Source organism: Polypterus senegalus, chromosome 5 (assembly GCF_016835505.1).
Source record: "Polypterus senegalus isolate Bchr_013 chromosome 5, ASM1683550v1, whole genome shotgun sequence".
In the NCBI taxonomy this organism is placed as follows: Eukaryota; Metazoa; Chordata; class Cladistia; order Polypteriformes; family Polypteridae; genus Polypterus; species Polypterus senegalus.
The window spans coordinates 140,229,704-140,251,415 of NC_053158.1; the positions used below are offsets into that span (position 1 = coordinate 140,229,704).

General features: G+C 38.5%; 1 protein-coding gene across 2 annotated transcripts in view; it reads left to right on the forward strand.

Moving 5' to 3' along the window:
* Positions 1-21,712, forward strand: part of zgc:111976 (uncharacterized protein LOC553663 homolog) — a 91,369-nt gene that overhangs the window by 46,039 nt on the left and 23,618 nt on the right. For both annotated transcript variants that reach the window (XM_039753403.1, XM_039753404.1), the window contains 4 exons: positions 1,658-1,734; positions 4,539-4,604; positions 4,974-5,079; positions 12,056-12,180. In XM_039753403.1, the coding sequence (XP_039609337.1) occupies positions 1,658-1,734; positions 4,539-4,604; positions 4,974-5,079; positions 12,056-12,180 (374 nt within the window). The remainder of the gene's footprint in view (positions 1-1,657; positions 1,735-4,538; positions 4,605-4,973; positions 5,080-12,055; positions 12,181-21,712) is intronic.

Consider the following 21,712-nt stretch of genomic DNA (forward strand, 5'->3'; position numbering starts at 1 on the left):
ATCATGCCTTGTTACCACTGTGCAGGCTGGTGGTGGTGGTGTAATGGTGTGGGGGATGTTTTCTTGGCACAGTTTAGGCCCCTTCGTGCCAATTGCGCATCGTTTAAATGCCATGGGCTACCTGAGCATTGTTTCTGACCATGTCCATCCCTTCATGACCACCATGTACCCATCCTCTGATGGCTACTTCCAGCAGGATAATGCACCATGTCACAAAGCTCGAATCATTTCAATTTGGTTTCTTGAACATGACAATGAGTTCACTGTACTAAAATGGCCCCCACAGTCACCAGATCTCAACCCAATAGAGCATCTTTGGGATGTGGTGGAACGGGAGCTTCGTGCCCTGGATGTGCATCCCACAAATCTCCATCAACTGCAAGATGCTATCCTATCAATGTGGGCCAACATTTCTAAAGAATGCTTTCAGCACCTTGTTGAATCAATGCCACGTAGAATTAAGGCAGTTCTGAAGGCGAAAGGGGGTCAAACACCGTATTAGTATGGTGTTCCTAATAATCCTTTAGGTGAGTGTATATACAAGATGCATTTTTACTTCATAATTCAGTACAATGTTTTCCTTTTATTCCCAGGCCTTGATTGGTATGTTGGGCTCAAGAAAATTTAGACTAGGTGGTAAGAATTGCTTAATCATATAACATATATTTTTTTTTTTGTCTGTGTAATTGTTATAGTTTAATTTTTAACTCATTGCACAGGTTAACATTTTTGAGAGTGAAACAGATGTTGCAGTGGCCGGCATACTGTATGTATTCAAAAATATGATGTGAAAAGTCATTGTGGTTAGAGTTTTCTATGTGAAGGTTGTTGAGAGTCCCCATCCCGTAAATGTGGTATTTCGCACATAAACTTTCTGTAACCTCTTCTTTTGTATAAATTGTGTGATGGTTCTTGTTGTAGTCCTATGATATACCTGAACCAGATTCACTTACTTACTCATTAATTTTCTGATGCTTCATTTTCTTTTTCAATGGTTGGGAGTTGGAACCTTTTCCTGGACAGCATTAGGCACTGAGCATGAGCCTTGCCCAAATGGTTCACTGATGACTTAGTGCCATGTATAACAGACACCACTTGCTCACTCTGAGCCTTTTTAGATGTGATATGAGATTATCTTGTATGGCTTTGGGGTGTGGAAGGAAGAAGAAACTTGGGCACCACAGCTCATACATAATGTATAACCCTGGAAGATTTCGGTGAGAGCTGTTTGGTCATGTTGCTGGATTGCCCCATAATTTGGTTATAAAATAAATGGATAATTTTATTATTTATTTAGTTACATGACATGATACACAATTTGTAAAAATATTGATTATACAGTAACCGTGTGCCCATTTTAATAATGGGCCACCTTAACAAACTGATCTAAATAAAAGAAATATTTTTGAAACTCTTCAAATTCATGCTTTCATGAAAACTATTATGCTAACCTTCTTCAAAGGATGATTTAATTTTTACTTCCTCTCATTACTATGGTAGTATTTTGTTAGTGTTCTCCAATAACCTTTATTTATATTTCTCCAGTTTTTACTTTTTCTGTCAAAATTCCAGTTGTCCAAAAACACAGAAGACTGACTTTGCAGGTTCCTCTTGTGGTTGTCTAGTCCATAATTTTAATTTCATTTGGTTGACTAAGGCAGACGGTTCACTGTGACTCCAGACTTGATACAGTCCTAAATGGGAGTGTTGGAAACTTGACACCAAGACAAGAAGGTAATTTTAACTTCTACTACATTTTCTGGTGGCATCTTTTAAGCTTCATGTTGCTGCAGATCCTTAAACAAATAGTACTGGGTACTGCAGACAAAAAAAGGCTTCCATAATATACTGTATTTGAAAACTGTTCTGAAACAATTTATCTTTTGGATGTGTACTTAATTTAAAAAGTATAATTTTGTGTTTTATATGACCCAAATTACTTTGAGAGCTAACAAGAAACTGTTACAACAGTGATTTCTGAATAGTTTGGATTACTGCCATTTGCAATTAATGATTTTAAACTCTTTTAAGGAATAACAGTCGAAGCTAAATGCCATCTATATGTTAGATTCTTTTTGTTATCTTCTGATTTGATATCTAAGTGACCAGCACAAGCCATGGCAAGACTGTAGTGGTGTTCTTGCAGGAATCTTGGATCTTTTAACCCATCTTGAGTTATTGAGAGCTATGGCTGGTGTCTAAAGAAAGACGGTGCACAAACTTCAGCAGCATAAACATCTGGTGGTAGCTGCTGCTGCGTACACTTAGCAAATCTGAGGGATTATGCATGCAAAAAAAGAAATTGAGATGGATTGGTAGGAAACAGGTTTGCAAATTGGGAGACTAAAATGAGTTTTGTTTTGCAGCAGCTAAACAATATGAGGATTTTTTGTGATTTCATGACCTTGAGTGCTACACAGCAACTTAGAATTTAAGAATACATCCAATATACAGTAAGGGCAGTCTTGCACTATGCTAAGCCATTGGAATTGCTGAGCCTTTTGTTCAGACTTTGAAATATTGGGTCTTGTTGAGTCAATGGCTCTGTGACCTTGGCAATTTTCCATTCCATACATATCAGTTACAGAGTTGGTGACTTTTATTGTACCATGAAGATATGTAAAATATTTTAAGCATCGTGGCCTTATACACCTACACATTCATTCGAAACCTTTAGATTTTGTATCAAATGTTCAATGTAACCTTGAGGCTTTTTCAGGCATTTGTTTCACAGTAACATTTAGATACTACTAACACTCTAAAAAAATATTTTACAGATTCTGCAGCAAGAATTTTACCTCTACCTCCGTGGGAAATCCTTTACAATATAAATGTGTCCTGATTCCACCATAGGGGTCCTCACATGGGAAAATTTTGAGACCTGCCATTTAAGCTAAATTGCACATTATTGGGGTAGTTTAGAAGGACCAGATTACCAAGGGTACAGCTCCCAAGGATAGGGTACTGGCTGATTTGAACATGGGACTGGAGTTGTAAAAATTCTAATTCCTGGTTTTCAATTGTTTTGTTGTGAATATTTTAGTGTATGTAGTGCACAATATCTAAGAATGTGAAACAGGCACAATTTTATATTGCTGAGGATCAAACAAAATATAAGCCATGCCTGGCATTTCCAATTGAGTTAACTTAAATGAGTTTATTGGTCAGCAAGAAACGCAACTTATATTCTGCTTTGTTCTCTGGTGATTCAGTACATCAAGTTTATTATTTATCTATTTTTGTTTTATCGAAAATGTTTTCAATATGGTCCATAAAAACATTTTTCTCACACATGTGGCCATGTAACCCAACCTACATGTCCCTGGGATGTGGCAGTAAAACCCATGAAGAAGACATAGGGAGACATGGGTAGAACGTACAAATTTTACACACATCTCCAGACAGAATTCCATCTCCGGATAATGGATCTGTGAGGCAAAAGCGTTAACCATTTTGCAAATGTGTTTTAACCATTAAAACAGATCTTTAAATATCATTGAAAACCTATGCAGTTATCACTGCAATTCTCCATTAAAATTTCCCCGATCATGGAAAATCTGTTGCATGGTTGTAGTTACATACCCTGATGTTGTTTTTATTACATTTTGAAAGTACAGATGCATCATAAGTATGTAAGTACACTTGTTTTTGGATCAGTGATAAATTGTTACAAAGTACATTGTAATTATATACACTGTGGAATAACAATGACAACAGAGAAATTTAACTATAGTGTTACTTTGTATTATACAGTAAGTACGGAGTAATTCAGTTACACTGTACTTATACAGGTAATTGCATAGTAGTTACAGTGTAATTATGGACACTTAATGTAAAGTGTTACCGTTTAATGTCTTCATTTAAACATTTATTTGAAGAAAATGTGAAATTTCTCCTTTTATATTCCATTCAAGCAGACACAAACAAAATGAACATGGAGACAAATAGGGTTAAAAAAAATGTACACAAACTCAAATTTTCATTTAAAAAATGTATAGCTCCTTGATCTGACCAAAAACTTTCTCACCTCCTGGGATTGAGTGTTGTGTTTTTTGTTTTTTTTTTGTTCATGCTGTAGAGCACTAAGAAGAAAAATCTCTTCAGCAGTTTGTGTGTGTGTCTGTCCTCCAGGAAAATCTGCATCTTCATAATTGCCATCTGGCATACACTTATCAAGTGTTTGTTGTCCGTTCCAATAATTTTAGCTGTATGGTAACCTGAAGGAGGTTTTTAATGATAACTTATCACTTTCAGCTCTATTGTGGTGTGACAATGGACTGGATCTCACTACAGTGAAAAGGCAGCATGAGATCTATGTCCACAATAAGTTTAACATCTGATTTGGGATAGATTATTTTTATGTATTAGTGTATAGATTATTACTGATATCAGGTACTAGATATTTAAATTCATTAATTATTTATAAATATCAGACATTATTTCAGGAGAGTGTATTTTGGTGAATAGCATTACATAGAAAAACTGTTGCACAATATAAAATTCAACAAGGCTTGTAAAAATGTCCTGGTTCTCTGTAGGTAAACCAATGACTGTTGAATATTTTGTGTCTCCATATGACCAACTGGAGGATCCAGTCATGCACGGTATAATCATTTTTTTTAATTTTTTAAAATATGTTTGACTGTGCCATGTAAAGGACTGGCACCCAAGCCAAGACTGTTTTCAGGATTGCCCTGTAGTTCTGAGATTGGCCAATGGCCCTGGAATAGAATAAACCAGTTCAGAAAATGGATGTTTTTAATGAATAAGTTTGAGATCTGTGATTTAGCATAGTACCATTTTTTACTCAATTTAATTTAAGGAAAAGAGATAGCATAGCAGACCTTTTAATAAGGCAAACACCCTTGCTGCTATTTATGTCTATTGCTTAACCTTGATTATTTAAATTGAAGATCTGAGATCCATTCTGGTGCTGTATGTCACTGCTGAAAGATGATTTATTTTAAATCAAGGCCGCTTTGGAGAAATTCTCCTGGTGACTGTTGAAGGAACGAGCTTGACGTACAGGCTACCTATTTCACCTTTGCTTGTGGATTCAATGGAGCACAATGATGAAAGGTATGCTTGTGTGGTGAGTAAATTGTGTCATTGATATACAGTGTATCAGCGCTGTAGACGTTTACAACATGCTTTGGCTTTTTTGTCATGTGAAATTTCTGTTTGTTTTTTAGTTGATGGTTGTGCAGAATTCTATATATTGTATAGAAATTCTTCAGGCAAGTTTTTTTGGAAGTAATAGCAAGTTGCATGCATCTATTCAGTGTTAGCAGAATAAATGTCTCAAAGCGACAGAATGGAGATCCAAGCAAGGTGGGATTTTTTAACCCCTCCCCCTGCCTTTTTTTTTTTTTTTTCATTGTTTTGTTCCAATATACCTACTATAGGGTGAGAGGATGTTACTCCTTGATGCACAACTATCATTCAAAAGAGAATTTTCAGGTTTAGAATATCTCAATTCTTCCTGGATAAGGGACGAAGAGATATTTTGAACAGTTCATCCCACACGAATGACAGGTGGCAGTACTCCTCCAGCTGGACACCTGCATGGAAGGGTGACCCAGTTTGGTATCGCGTGGCTTGGACCACCCTATTTCAGGGAGTGTCTACATGATCTGGAAATGCTTCCTGCATGCGGTGCCATAAAATCAGAAGGGCTAATGGGCCTGACATAAAAGGAGACACCCCACCTCGTGGGGATTCGGGAGCAAACTGGACGATGCTCACAAAGGAGACTCGGAGAGCTGGAGGTGCTTTATTTGTTGACATAGTGCTGGACTGATTGTTTTTTGTGATAAGGTACTGCTACCAAATAGCATTTTTATTTTATTTTAACCGGGGGCCTCAGGTATAAATGGTGCGTATGCACAGAAATGTTGCATAAGAACGTTTCCACGTTCAAATCGTGATGTATAAAACCTAAACGTGGCTTTATGCCACGCACATTTCCACGGTACCTTATATCCTGTTGTACGCAAGTTCTCTGCTCAGTTTTGCAGACTGGCGGCACCCAGCGTCAAAGCAGTGCTACTGTTCATGTGTGGTTTATCTTTCTTTTTCTGATCCACGCCCCTGACACAGCTTTATAAATAAACTGAAACTAGCCACATATTGTTTATTAGTTTAATGCATCTGATTGTAATTAACCTATAACAATATAATGGTCCACGGAATGGTCAAACTATTCCAAATATCATAACTGCTTTAATGTTGTTACTCTCACTGCACCTTCTTCTTTCAGCTGCTCCCGTTAGGGGTTGCCACAGCAGATCATCTTTTTCCATATTACTCTCACTGCACCACTCGGAGCAGCTGATCAGAAAGAGAATTATCGGTATACAGCATCAAGCACACGCTGCCTCAGCCATGCTTCCTATTTGAACTGCTTCTCTCATGGCAAAAGCTTCAAACCTTTCCTGTATGGACCTCACGGTTCAGAAAGAGTTTCATCCCAATAGTTCTAAACGCACTCAATCAGTCCATCAACTGCTCCTTGTAGAACTGTTTGTACTTATAAGTACAATCACCTCACTGTAAACTTGCACTACAGTTATCTTGCACAACCTGAGCCACTTTATAAAGCGTGTATTTACATATGATGACGATATCATTTTTAAGATGAAATGCAGCAAAATATGTTTATTATAAAGAGAAAACTTTTTCATTTAAATAATCTATATTGTTAATAATTAAAGGACACGGTGTTGCTACGCTAGCAAGGATCTGGCGCTTCACTCACGGATTGTTCCTGCTTTGCACTGTATGCCTTACTGGGACTGGTGTGAAGGATAGAATAATTAAACATGTACTACGAAGATATTTCAATGTTCCTTAAAAGTTTTGAAGAATCGGCGTTATAAGCTTACAGATGGCTTAACGTCTATTACAGAGCTGATTGTGTGGCGATCGGTTACTTGGAGAAAGAAAAGGAAGGACAAGAATTGGCGGTTAGTACATTTGAAAGAGACCATACTGCAGGGCGGCCTTAGGTATGTGCAAACTGTGCACCTGCACAGGGCCGCCAAATCCCAGAGGCCGCCACGCCAATATATATTGCATATAAAACAGAAAGAGAAAATAACGTCACAGCTAGAAACGCAGAGGCAAATTTCGGCAAAAGTTAAACACTTGTCATGAGCACGAGGCGGCTATGCAGTGTCCGCAATGGATTTGGCCATCCACCATGCCTAAGATACCATATTGACATTGGTGAACGAAGGGGCCACCGATTTGTTCTCTGCCCAGGGCTGCCACGAGCCTAGAGCCGGCCCTGAGTACTGCTGCAATAAATTATTTCATCGAAGGTCACGCACAATCACTGCTCCACCGTGTTCCCATGTTTAATAACATGCTTTAACTCCTATCATCATGAAAATGATATCACGTGTACATCTCAGTATTTTAGTTATTCAGAGAGCTGTAATATCACGAATGTAATGGATTCTGTGTCCTGTCGGAGGAAGAGAAAGCCGGTTTAAGAAGCATGTAGTGATTCACACACACCGAGCACATAGAAGAACACAAACAAAACAAAGCATTTAACGTGCTACTTTAATTACAATGTGGTTTGAGAAACTGGTTGATTTAAATGATTTTAAGATGAAGTTTATGATGTTCTACTTTAATGACAAAATAAACTATGTGATTAAAGTGGAAATTTCGAGATTGAAGTTGACATTTCATGCTTTTTCCCCCACTGTGTGCTTTGCTTTTTTTTTTTTTTTCCCCTCTGTACCCTAATAAGCTTTCATATGACACTCAGATGGTGGGCTACGACTCACCTTTTCACGGTGACTTTGATATCTGACAACTACTTTTTTTTTTTTATTTCGGGCACTGTGCGACTTTGAACTTGAGCTTTTGAGTTTCTCTGACACGCTATGTCAGTCAATCATCTTCCTTTTGTTGTTTATACCACTGCTTAAATCAACACGGTACGTTTTTCCTTGCCTCCACTTGGTATTCGCTAAAATTCTTCCATTTTCCCTCTTGCTTTTCAAAGAGGCATAATTCTGGGAGGAGTTGGTGTGGGACAGCAGACGCATATACAAGAGCGTTACTTTTCACGCTAACTGGAATTTATGTAGTGGAAGAACGCGGAAGTTGGGGAACGCACAGATTTATGCATCTGGATTTTTCTGTGCGTAAGCACATTTCGGCTTTTGTGCTTGCCTCATGTTATAGTGTGAGTTCTATGCACGGCGTTATGCATGAGGCCCCTGGTGTGCAAATGAGTTGTCTGGTGTTTTGGCTCTGGGCACCCCCTAGTGGCTACAACCTAATATAAAAAAAATGCTAAGAGTTGTTTGTCTCTCATGTGAAAACTAGTGAATCACTGGGCCTTGATCCTTGATTTTGTTCTTAATCACATGTAATGTGACTGGAGGTGCAGGCTACCTTGCCCAAATAATTGGACTTTGGTCCTTCTTAGTACAAGTGGAGACAAAGGTGTATACAAACAAAGAGTTGGAGGTATGGGTTCATTTGCAGTGTTATTCCCAGAAAAGAACAAAAGCCCAACTACCTGGCAGGTTTAAAGTATATTAAAAAGGGAAAAATCGCATGACATTATTGGGAACTAAGTGGGGTGTTCTACTTTGTTAGAGATGCTTCTTATGGGACCATGGGTCAGAGTGTTTTGCATGTGAGTATATAACTATTTATTTATTTAAATAAAAAAATAAATACATATTATGATTTTTTTTTTTTATAAGTTTAGTTTTGTACAAAACCATTAACAAGTTGCAATGATATAAAGCAGTTATTCATTTCTGGAGCTGATGAATTAGGTTAAGTGCCTTCCATATTCTCACACAGCATGTCAATGGTGTCTGTTAACTACACAGTTTTCTACTTTGCAGTTCAGTACCCCTGCCACTAGGTGATGCTGCTTTGGTCCAAATCCTTTCTATGTTTTCCGCTTTGTACTTGGATACCTTCAGTTGGTAGGTCAGATGCTTGTGTGTTCAAAGGCATCTTCGTCTGAGAAGTTACGCACAGCTAAATCATCTGTATTTATTTGAAGTAACCATTACAAGTGTTTAAGAGTGTAGGATGACTTTGACCACATGCCTGAAAAGTGTAGTAGGAAATCAAATTATCTCAAGGTGCTAAATCTCTACGTAGAAGGCTCTGTGTGCACTTTGCAGTGTAGAAGTTTCCTTCAGTGGAAAATTCCTTGCATTCATTGTTAATGAGTTGGACTTTGGCTCCATTTTGATTCAAATTGTAAAAATGGATCTACACTGCAGTTTGACAAAGATTGGAGTGGAGGATACAATTATCTATCTGCAAAACGAGGCTTATTTTCAGCTAGACAAAGCTGGCAGTTCTGTGAGAAAGGTGTTCTTTTTTTTTTTTTTCTCCCCCAATTTCTCCAGTACCTTCAATAGCATCCTATTAAGGGGTGTGGTCACTCAAAGTCAAGAACGACAAGGAAACGGACACCAATATAGAAAATTTAAAAAGCAATTTCTTTATTTTTAATGAGTTAAAGAGACTGCAGCCCCCCGCCTCCGAAGAGACTGAAGCCCCACCACCACCCCACCCGCTCATTGCCACTGGCTCGTCAGAACAGAAAGTCTGTTAATATAAGAGAACATTCCTATCTTTTATTACCTAGCTTATTCATTAGCCATACAGAAAAAACATGACAGTTCATTTTGAGGTCATACATAGATTGCTTTTAAATTAAGGTTACATCCTTATTTGTTACATGCAAAAGTGCACAGAATTTCTTATCCAAATAAAGTGCTATTAGGGCGCTCACATACCTAAGAAATACGCTGTTATCAGCACAACAAGACCAGTTTAAAGCAGTTTCTTACAGTTGGCATTTTCTCATAAAAGAATGCAAATTATCTAATAATTCTGTGCACAAGCTTAATTCTTTTCTACCTAAATGAAGAACAAGTCATATAGAAGTAAAAATCGTATAGCTCCCTGCAACATGATTAATACAAAATATAGTGTTTGTATTTGTAAGGTAACTACTTATAATCATTACAGTTAATAAAGTTTTTTTATTTCTCGGAGTAAGCGAAGAGATACACAGGTGCATGAGCTCATGGTGTCCTTGATAATGGACAATCTGTTGGGCAGACCACAGTTTGTAAGACTCAAGGACTATGTTTCTGAGATGAATGTGAGAAACACTGGAGCACCACAAAGAAAAAGTCCTGTCTCCATTTCTCTTCACTCTGTACACCTCAGTTTAGAAATAACACCAGGTCATGCCACTTATGGGGTGTATTGATAGGGAGATGAGACAGGAGTCGGGTGGAAAAGTCTGTTTCTTGGTGCAAAGAAAATTGTCTGCATCTTAACCTCAACAAAGTCAAGGAATTGGTAATTGACTTTCACCGCAGCAAAGATCCTCTATGTCCAGTCACTATTCAAGGAGTGAATGTAGTGGTGGTGCACTCCTACAAGTACTTGATGGGGGTCCACATCAATAACAGGTTGGATAGTCTCATAACCCAGAAGAACTATATAAGAAAGAGCAAAACATTCATTCCTTTAATGAGGGTAATGACATCCTTCACATGTTCTATAACTCTGTGATGATCAGTGGGACTTTTTATTTATTTATTTATTTTTTTTTCTTCTTTTCTATACTGTGTTGTGATGGGCTGGTAACATCAGTTCAAGTCAAAAGTTCAAATCAAAAAGCTGATTAAAAGAGCAGGTTGTGTGCGAAGGAGAGAATTAAAACAAAACTCGTTTTCATTCTAAACAATGCTGCACATCCTCTCTCTAACACTCTACCACTGAGAAATTTCCATCAAAGAATTGTTCAGCAAGTGTTTCAAGAAATACTACTGGAACTCCTTTATATCAACATCAGTATGCCCGCGTAATGCCTCACGGGGACCACCAAGTCAAATGGTGTTTTTTTTTTTTTTTTCTTTCATTTTAGTCATTCTGGCATGTGTTCAGACCTTTATTTATTTATTGATTGAGCTTGTGTAAAAAGCTCAATTTTCCCCCCAGGGAGAAATACATTTGTCTATTCATTAAATGTCTGCCTGATTGTTGGAGTTGCTGCATAAAACACAACCATGTGTAACGGATGCTTCCTCTTTGTGACTGGTAGACCTAAGGTTCATGGAATGCATATCTAACAGTCTCCTTTTAAAAGCCAAAGCACTTTAAAGTTCTGTGGTCAACCCCAGTTTGTCTGGTTTAAACAAGATTGTAACATTTTTATTCATTACCATTTACTTTTGTAATATAACAATTTTAAATAAATTCAACACCAGTTGTGTAAGTCTGTAGTAGATGGACCAAGTGGGGTGTCTACAGTTTTGCCAATTATGGTACAAAATCAGTCATTCAGTTTGACATGGTTGTAGTGGGTCTGATTAACACTTTTTCATTGTTGCAAACCATTTTTACCCCATAAAATGTTAACATGAATAGAATCATCTGTTTGATTTTTGACAATGATTCCATTGTGTAAACATCTACACTAGTATGAAGAAATATTTCGGGTAAAATTAAATAAATGTACTGCAGGATGTGACAACAAATAAAGTAAAAACTTGAAATGCGAGCGATAATAAATACATACTTACTGCCCTTATGCCCTCTGGCGTGTAGGGCAGCAACAAAGTTCATCCACAGCTGTCTGTCCTTAGCCATCGTTTCCAGTGAACACCAAATATAGTTCAAGGCTTTCATCTTGTTCTCCGCCATTCCTCTCCAGGTTGTTTTTGGTATCCCACAATTCCTACGTCCAATTGCATTTGTTTAATATACAAGTACTTATTGTAAGTTCTTCTTTACATAAAGACTAAATGAAGTCCATTTTAAATATGTAACAGGTCAAGAAACCTCTATGAACTGTTCATTTATTGTGATCAATTTGACTTTGTGTTTCCCTTCTCCAGGTATTCAAATGTAGGATTTTAAACTATTAGTAGTGTTTGAATAGTGTGCTACAGCTTATTTTAAAGTGTTACCTTTTTCAAACTGATAATTTATTTTAGAAAACATCCTTGCTAATCTGAGGGCATCTTTATTGCTCTTCTCTTAGAGTGTCTTTGTTCCCACCTTTGGATGATGCAGTAAGCATGGAGCTGCCAGCCTGCTTCTTTCTGAAGTTTGCCCATCCTCTTCCTGTCCTCTCCATTTTAATTGAAAGACTACAAAGTTTAACAGGTCCTTTTTTGTTTTGGTGGTTCTTTGCAAGTTACAAATCTGTGTTCTAGTACTCAATGCCTTTACAATAGGTTTCTTATTCAGTATATTCAAGTTTTACACAGGAGATGAAAATCTTATACTGTTTTTGATTGCTTTCCATTTTTTGGGGGCAAAATTGGAATATCATATAAATCAACATTTATTACCTAGAAATAATCACAAAACATTAATATTAGAATAAAGGTTATATAGTCAGTGGAACATTTTTCAAATTAACCTTTAGAGCAAAAGGGAAGATTATGGTTCAGTCATGGAGTATTCTGCAAATCATTGACACTGAGATGCATTTTCCAAGTGAACTTTTTATTTGCTCATCTGAAGAAACTATGACAATTTCTGAATTATCTTAATACCGAAATGTTAAACTCATTTTAATAATGCTATTTCTTCTTTGTATAGTCTTTATTTTATTAGGTTAATTTTATTGTGATGGTAGTGACACAATGGTTAGCACTGCTACCTCACAGTCACAGGAGGCTCTGTTTCAACCATCCCCTGTCTGCACTGGACTTTATATTTTCTCCCCATATGTCAAAGGGCCTGTGGTGGGCTGGCGCCCTGCCTGGGGTTTGTTTCCTGCCTTGCGCTCTGTGTTGGCTGGGATTGGCTCCAGAAGACCCCCGTGACCCTGTAGTTAGGATATAGCAGGTTGGATAATAGATGGATGGATGTCAAATGGTTTTTCTTCAGATATTCCAGTTTTCAATCAACATGGCTTATTAAGTTATTGGGCAACTTGACAAAGGTCCACTGTGGTGGGTGGTATGCTTTGAGTATAGTGATGTGTGAAGTCTGGGATCTCACCTTGTGCCTGAAGCTCTCAAAATATGTTCTGGCTATCTGCAACAAAGTTAATAGAGTTTAGTAAATGGTGGGATGGATGGATTTTAATATAGAAAATGGTTTCATAGGATTTGGAAGACAGATGGATTTTTTAAATTAAATGTCTTCTTCCTGTAGATCTTCCCTTTCACTCTTGCTGAAATTTTTCCTTTGTATGACATAGTAGCACAAAACATCAATCAAACCTCATGGGTTCAAATTTTGTGCCCAGCTATTTCCTGTGTGGAGCTTATACATCCTCCTCATTTCTGTGCGGGGTTTACTTCCACCTTCCCTAAGATGTACATTCCAGTTTAATTGGTAATTCCAGACTGGTTTGAATGTTGGTGTTATAGTGGGCCTGTGATGGACAGACTGGCTGGGGTTGTTTCCTGATGTAAACCCCACACCGATTTTCCAACCAACCCCCAACCCCCACCAGCCCACAGGTGCAATATATCTTTCAGCTTCTGTGACGCCAAATTAAATTAAGTACTCTAGGCTAGAAAATCTTACGGTGTAATGTGTTTCTGTTTTTAGCCATGAGGTTTTGCTTTGTATTTGCGTAATTAGTTTTAAATTCCCAGTGGTGCCAGGATAGGTAATGACTACCGGCAGCTCTGAAGTAGATAACCTCATCAGAAAATGGATGGATTGTGGATTAATTTTAAATTTTATAGTGAGTTATATTTTATATTTTTAGTTTTAATTTACTTGGTGTATTTACTTTGAGAAAAACATTACTGGTATGGTTTGAGAAAATATGACTGTTACTAAAACCAAAAGAGTACTGATAGTTTTAATTTGCTTTTTCTAAATGAAGTCAAAATGCAAAAACCTGTAATGGCATATACATCTGTTTATCTCTGTTGGTATAATGTTCAAAAATAAATTAATAGACCTGAAGCTAAAAGAAAGTGAGTATTATGTTACAAATTAAGTTAGAAAATGTTATAAAGTATAGAAAGTAACCTGAACATATTAAATGGAGTGACAAAGGTTTTATGTGCAAATCTTTAAGGAAATTGTTTTTATGTAAGATAAAGAATTCGTATTTTTACTGAATGGAACTCTCAAGTCTACAGTAAAATTCCACCTTTAAACTTACACTTTCATTCATCAAGTTCAGTGCACATTGATGGAGTAAGTATTGGGAAATGGTAACAACTTGTATCTGTTACTTGATGAAGGGTGGATTAAGACCCCCACTGACCCTGGGTGATGTAGCTTCTTCACAAACAGTTGATCATACCATTACCCATGCAATGTGTGGACTGGCATTTTTCACTCCTGATTTCAGCGTGAGACGTGTTTACATTGCTCCCTATATTTACACCCTTGACCATCTCTATCCATTGTCCACCTCTTATCCGAGGTTGGGTCACGGAGGCAGCAGCCTAAGCAGGGAAGCCCAGACCTCCCTCTCCCCGGCTACCTCCTCCAGCTCCTCTGGGGGACCCCCGAGGTATTCCCAGGCCAGCCGGGAGATATAATTCCTCCAGCATGTCCTGGGTCTGCCCTGTGGCCTTCTCCCAGTGGGATATGCCTGGAACTCCACAACCCCAAGTGAGGCATCCAGGGGGCTTCCCGACCAGATGCCCAAACCACCTCAACTGACTCCTCTCAATGTGGAGGAGCAGTGACTCTACTCGGAGTCTTTCCTGGATAACTGAACTACTCACCCTATCTCTAAGGTAAAGTCCAGCCACCCTGCAGAGAAAACTCATTTCGGCCGCTTGTATCCGTGATCTTGCTCTTTCAGTCACTACCCAAAACTCGTGGCCATAGGTGAGGGTAGGAAAGTAGATCGACTGGTAAATCGACAGCCTCGCCTTTTGGCTCAGCTCTCTCTTCACCACGACGGACCGTTGCAGAGCCCGCATTACTGCGGATGCCGCCCCACTCCGTCTGTCAACCTCCCACTCCATTCTTTCCTCACTCGTGAACAAGACCCCAAGATACTTGAACTCCTCCACTTGAGGCAGTAATGTGTTCCCAACCCGGAGAGAGCATTCCACCCTTTTCCGGCATAGAACCATGGCCTTGGATTTACAGGTGCTAACTCTCATCCCTGCCGCTTCACACTCGGCTGCAAAACTTTCCAGAGCTGGAGGTCACTGTCTGATGAAGCCAACAGAACCACGTCATCCACAAATAGCAGAGACGAGATTCTGAGGTCACCAAACCAGACCCCCTCCGCTCCTTGACTACGCCTAGAAATTCTGTCCATAAAACTTTTATGAACAGAATCGATGGCAAAGGGCAGCCCTGGTGGAGTCCAATGTCAATAGGAAATGAGTTTGACTTATTACATGCAATGCAGACCAAGCTCCTGCTTCTCCTGTATAGAGACTGAATGGCTCATAACAACGAACCTTGTACTCCATACTCTTGGAGCACACCCCACAGGATGCTTTGAGGGACAAGGTCGAATGCCTTCTCCAAAACACAAAACACATGTGGACTGGTTGGGCAAACTCCCAAACCCCCCAGGATCCTGGCCAAGGTGTAGAGCTGGTCCAGTGTTCCACGGCCGGGACGGAATCCACATTGTTTCTCTTGAATCCGAGATTAGACCATCGACCGAAGTCTCTTCTCCAGCACCCCTGAATAGACATTACCAGGGAGGCTGAGGAGTGCGATCCCTCTATAGTTGAAGCCCATCCTCCGGTCACCCTTCTTAAAAAGGGGACCACCACCCTTTTTTGCCAATCCAGAGGCACTGCCCCCGATGTCCATGCAATGTTGCAGAGAACTGTCAACTAGGACAGCCCCACAACATCCAGAGCCTTGAGGAACCCAGGGTGAACCTTGTCCACCCCAGAGGCCCCGTCACTTCGGAGCTTTTTAACTACCTTGGTGACCTCGGTCCCTTGACCATCTCGACTCACAAATACTTCATCATTACATTGAGCAGGGAATGCAGGTACTCCATTTCATCAAGCAGGGTGTGGGTTGTATGGGAGAGGGGCTTTATCAGCTTAGCAGTTCTACTCGTCCTCAGAGATAATTATAGCCAGTGGATATTCCGTTGTGTCATATTTGGGTTTAGTTTTAAGTCCCCCTGCTGTCATGGAACCCTGGGCATGAAATCAGAAAATGGTATATACACTGCATTTATATATAAATAACGTTTTCAAAGTCCTCTTCCAAAATACCAAAAGCAAAATATAGAGCCATAGCCTTTAAAGCAGTTAGGGGCCGTTATGCTGCTCTAAATCTTTTATTTGGTAACTTTTTCGTTTTAGAAATGCTTAAATGTTTCATCCACTGTTAACAGTGAATTTTACATAGGAAACAACTTTTTCTGACTTGCAGTTATACATATTGATCCAGATTTAAAAAAAAAAAAAAAAAACTTTTTCTATTCACTTTTGCTGTAATACTTTTAACTGTGTCTCTATTGTATTGTTTTATAGTAAATGAAAATGATGAGATGTCTTTGCAGATTTGCAGGACAATTTCAGGGTGTAGTGAGCATTCAATAGTCAAACCTCTGTAATGGCTTACATAATTGTTTCAGAATGCCTGCTTTATGGAATATCTGTGACCGAGTGCCCTTTCTACTGATGTCTCAGTACTTTAAGGTTTTAAAGCTCTCTCATACTATTGCATGAACATGAAAAGGCTATTTATTTATTTATTTTTTTATTATTTTTCTCCATATTTTGCTCTTCCGTGGCTTCCATATTGTTTTAGGTTATAATAAAAACAAATTTTAGCCAATTTAAATTTTCTATAGGGATTTCAACATGGAAATATTAACACACAGTAGCTTATAACTACATTCCATTTATTACAGATACTTCAATGTAGAAGGGTGATTTTATAAGATGCAGTTGCTTATTATTTCATTCCTTGTACTTAATGATGAGGTGCTGGTACAGCAGATTATAAATTTGCTGACACCATGCAATTATTGATCATGGTTTTTCAGTAAATGTCTTTAAGCAGATGTAGGTACAGTATATGATCTAGTCTGCTACAGTGGCTTCAAATGAGTCATAAGACATATCTTGTTCTTCTCAACAGCTTCCATACTCTTAGTTATTCCTGGAAGCAAGAAGCAATATACGATACTTTATCTATGAGGTTAACACATTCCTGTGTGTGTCTTATCAGAAAAAAAGTGAAGCTATTTAGTGCCTGAATACTATTATTCTAATAAACCACATTAGTCAATGGGTGGGCATCTCTGGCAGTGTCTTAGAGAATTTTCTAACTGTTAAATAAGGATGGAACCAGTTTTGTTAATTGTGGTGATTGTAGTTCAAAGATCCATGATATTTAATAACAAAAGGGTCTATTCCAATAGAGTCTAGCTGCAGTCAGGACCGTTTTAGGCCTCTGACAGATTCAGCGACCCAGGACATTCTGAGGCTTGTAAGATGACGCCCGTTAGATGCATCTCTTTTGACTCCACCCACTTTTCACGGCCATCCCCCCGCCCACCCCTGTGTTTGCGGTACACTTTTGTGCTAAATGTACTATTAAAATAATGGTGATAAACTAAATGTGTGTGCAAAAAAATATTTATTATAAATAAAAAAAGCTTCACCAGGATAAGCTGTCATGCTAATTTAACAGACATCTCTTCATACTTGCTGCGAGGTCACAAGCCATCCCCAATGGGTACATACAACCGCTCGGCTAACAAACGACTCAAACTACTACTTTATGCCTCTTCGTGCTTGTAACTGAGTGAAGCATATAGTTTATTCTTCAACTTCTTCCTTAGCATTTCCCATTTTTATATGGGGGTTGACCTTCTGAAAGCCCATGTAGATCCATTGTCACAGAGCCACTACTCCATTGAGTGCAGCATATAACCAACATATTAAAAAGTGCAGTCTCATGAATGAGACATGGCAAACTCCGATATAAAACGTATACTATAAAATGCAAATTAAGTTTTTTTTTTTTTTTTGTTTTTGTTCAATTTCTTTCTAATTATGACACCAAAACCACTGCTTCAGATGCAGAACTGAAAGACCTTGATAGTTAAGTTTAATAAATGCTGAATACACGTTTGAGTGCAGGAACTAAAGGAAACTGAAATCGTCATGAGAGGCATGTCATATAGGCGTCGGTTCACTAGTGAAATGGAGGAATGGCTCCAGAAGGGGACGTTTTAATTTATGGACCTCATAGTGTCTGAAGTGCTTAGATCTGTCCGAGGTCTAAAACTGTCCTGGCTGCAGCTGGACACTTCTCGTCTATTCTGGGCCCACTGTTATTTTCAATCTGTATAATTCCATTAGGCAAGATAATTTCAAAACACAAGGTGAACTACCACAGCTATGTAGATGACCTGCAGCTTTATTTATCTATAGTGCCTGATGATCCTGACGCTCCAAGCTCTTAGACCCAATGGAAATAATGAAGGTATTAGAAAAAAAAAAAAACTTGATCCCTTAGAATTAAAAGTCAAGGCAGAAGTAAAACTGGAAAACGTTTTTCCTAGTTGATTCTGGGGTTTGTCAGGGGTGTGTTCTTGCTTGTATGGACTGGGTGTTGGGCAAGGTCATGGGGTCCTGAGGCTGTGGGGCATCTGTTGGTGAAGAAAGATTCACGGATCTTGACAATGCTGTGATCTTCACGGAGTCAATAGAGGCTCTGATCGGGGCACTCGAGAGACTGAGTGAGGAGTCTGAGTGTCTGGGCTTGCAAGTGTCCTGGATAAAAACCAATATCCAGGCCTTTAATGACCTCCTTGGCACAGCTATCAGCTGTGTCTGTTTGCGGAGAGAGTGTCGACCTTGTTGAGAGGTTTACTTACCTTGGCAGTGACATTCATGTCTCTGGTGACTATTCCTATGAAGTCGGGTTGGGAGAGCATGTGGGGTCATGAGGTTGCTGAAAAGGGGTGTGTGGCGCTTCTGATATCTATGCAAAAGGACGAAGGTCCAAGTCTTGAGTGTCCTGGTGCTTCCTGTCTTGCAATATGGTTGCAAAACATGGACATGAAACTTAGACCTCTTTTTATAATATTGCAAGATGCTGAGAAATTAATTCAGGCTTTTGTTTTTACTTTAATCTAGCCAACTAATGCACTCTTAACTGGTCTACCTTAGAAAGACATCAATCAGTTGCAGTTAGTCCAGAATGCAGCAGCAATAATCCTAGCCAAAAAAAGAAAATCTGAGCATATCTTGCCAGTTTTAGCATTGTTACGTTAGTTACCCATGTTCTTCAGAATTGCCTTTAAAATACTACTAATAGTGTATAAAGCCTTAATCTTGCTCATTCCTGTCTTGGAGTGCCTATCCCCCTACATTCTAAGCCGTAACCTTAGATCTTATAATAGTGGTCTGCTTATTATTCCAAGAACCAAGCCTAAAAAGAGTGGTGAGACACCTTTCTGTTGTTATACATCAAAGATCTGAAATACATTGCCAATAGAGATACACCAGGCTAATACAGTATATAATTTTAAAAATTGCAAGAGCCTCTTTTTTTTAACTTGGCCTTCTCATAACTACAATTTTTAGTTTTACCCTTAAAATATATATGCATAGAATTATCATAGTTTTCAATGAATCTGCAATCTTTATTAATGTTTTTTTTGTCTGTGTTTTTTTACGGTTCTTCTGTGGTGGCATTCTATGGCATCACCATCTGAACAAAGTCATGCGCAGCCACCTGTGGTGTTTGAATTAAAGTAGATACCCAACCTGCCACGAGACTCGCAATGTTGAATCCTCAAAGATGAAACCTAAAACAAATTCAAACATTTATGTGAGGCACAATATGCAGTGAGGACAATGTTTTTACCTGGATGCCCTAAAAGATTTTTTTTTTTTTCTATGCACCTTGGTCAACTGAGCTTATCAGCCCTTCATTAAGAGACGTAAAAGAAAAAAAAGACAATTCTGTATAGTGTATATACTTGTTTTGTCTTGATAGAGTAATATTTTACTCTAATTTCCCCTATTGTATTATTAATATGTAGCCTTTGTCAGAATTCCTCAAATCTCACAAACTTACCACTGTTTATAAGGGATTGTACCATATAACTTCTCCCCACCTTCCCTTCTACATTTATAACGTAAAGCAATTAGTTTTAGTAAAAGACAAGCAGGAGTTATTACACGTAAAATGTATTATTGATAATATTTATAAATAATAATATACACAGTACATTTGAATATTGGCAACCATACAACCTGTTAAATGGTGATGTGTAGTTTCAGGCAGCACTCAAACTTGTTAGTTACTTAAAATGTCTCTATTTAAGGCATCATTTGTGGTCAACTTTCTTTAGAACAGGCTGCATGCCCTTCTCAATATGGCTGCCAAGCTGTGCTCTTCATTGTGTTGTCCTTTTCAGCTCATGGTGTGAGTTGATCTTTCATCACTTGGTCAGAGAAAGGCGGGGGGGGGTGGGGGAGTAAAGCAAGCAAATTTATAGGTTTTTCTGTCCAAACCCCTAGAGCCATTAGGGCGTCATGGTACTTTAAAGGCTTCTGATACAAGCCAATTCCCAACAGCCATACTTCAGACCAATGGGGGGACAGAATACCTTCACTCCTGCCCTTCAAACCATGTGTTAAGGTAAAGCTTTCAGTTAGGCAGCCTGGCTTTCCTGAGGGGGTTGACTGAGAGACTTCAGCAGAGAAATATTAGCCAAATTTGTTTGAGGCACTTCCCCCAACACTGTTGTAAAATTTACAAGAGACTCATTCCTAAAAGTGGGAAAGGAATTCTTAAACCATTGCTGTTATTATCAATAATGTAAAACTAATATTGCTTTGCTTTGCCTAAGTTACAAATAAAGACATACAAAATATTTATCAACTTGTATGGAAATTTTCACATCATAACAATACTATGAGGACTCTCTCTTTCTCTTGATTACATACTGTATCTCTTACGTAGTGTAAAGTGTGCATTATTTTTCTTATCTAATTTTATTTTTTTGCATTTAATTACTTTTTGATAACTTGTACAACTACATTTGTATGAAAATATGTTATGGAAATAAATGCTGCTGTTGCTGTCACTTTTATTTCTTACCACAAATCTGTTCTTGTTTGAAAGCTACATAAAATTTTCAATATAGAAGCTAAAGCCTTTATTTCAAACTTTATTTCTTGTTCTTGCAGTAACTTCAAATGAGGATGGTGCTCCTTAAAGTTGTATGTGTGATCTTTAATGGGTGATGTGTTCAGTCCTTGAGCCACTGACCTTGAAATAGTGGAGTCAGGAGATCTGTTTAGGACAACCTCCAGAAATACTGGTGGTTCTTTTTTTTTTCCCCCCCTGTTGTCCTTTGTATACCTCCATCCATCCATTATCCAACCCGCTATATCCTAACTACAGGGTCATTGGGTTCTGCTGGAGCCAATCCCAGCCAACATAGGGCGCAAGGCAGGAAACAAACCCTGGGCAGGGCACGGGGATAGAATGACAAAAGGCCTTATCAGCTACATAATGGGTTTCTACACAGCAAATCCTCTCCTATGCTTCTTCTAAGGAGATGACAAAGAAACACTCTATAATGTTACATAAGTATGAGTTAGCGTATCACCACACTTAGAACTGAAGTTCTTCTAGTGCATGGGACTCCCTTTTTCTCCCCTCTGCTTGTATCTATATTGCTTCCTTCAGAATGAGTATGTGTGCCCATTAATTAATAGATTATTGAAATCCCAAAGGATTTTTTTTA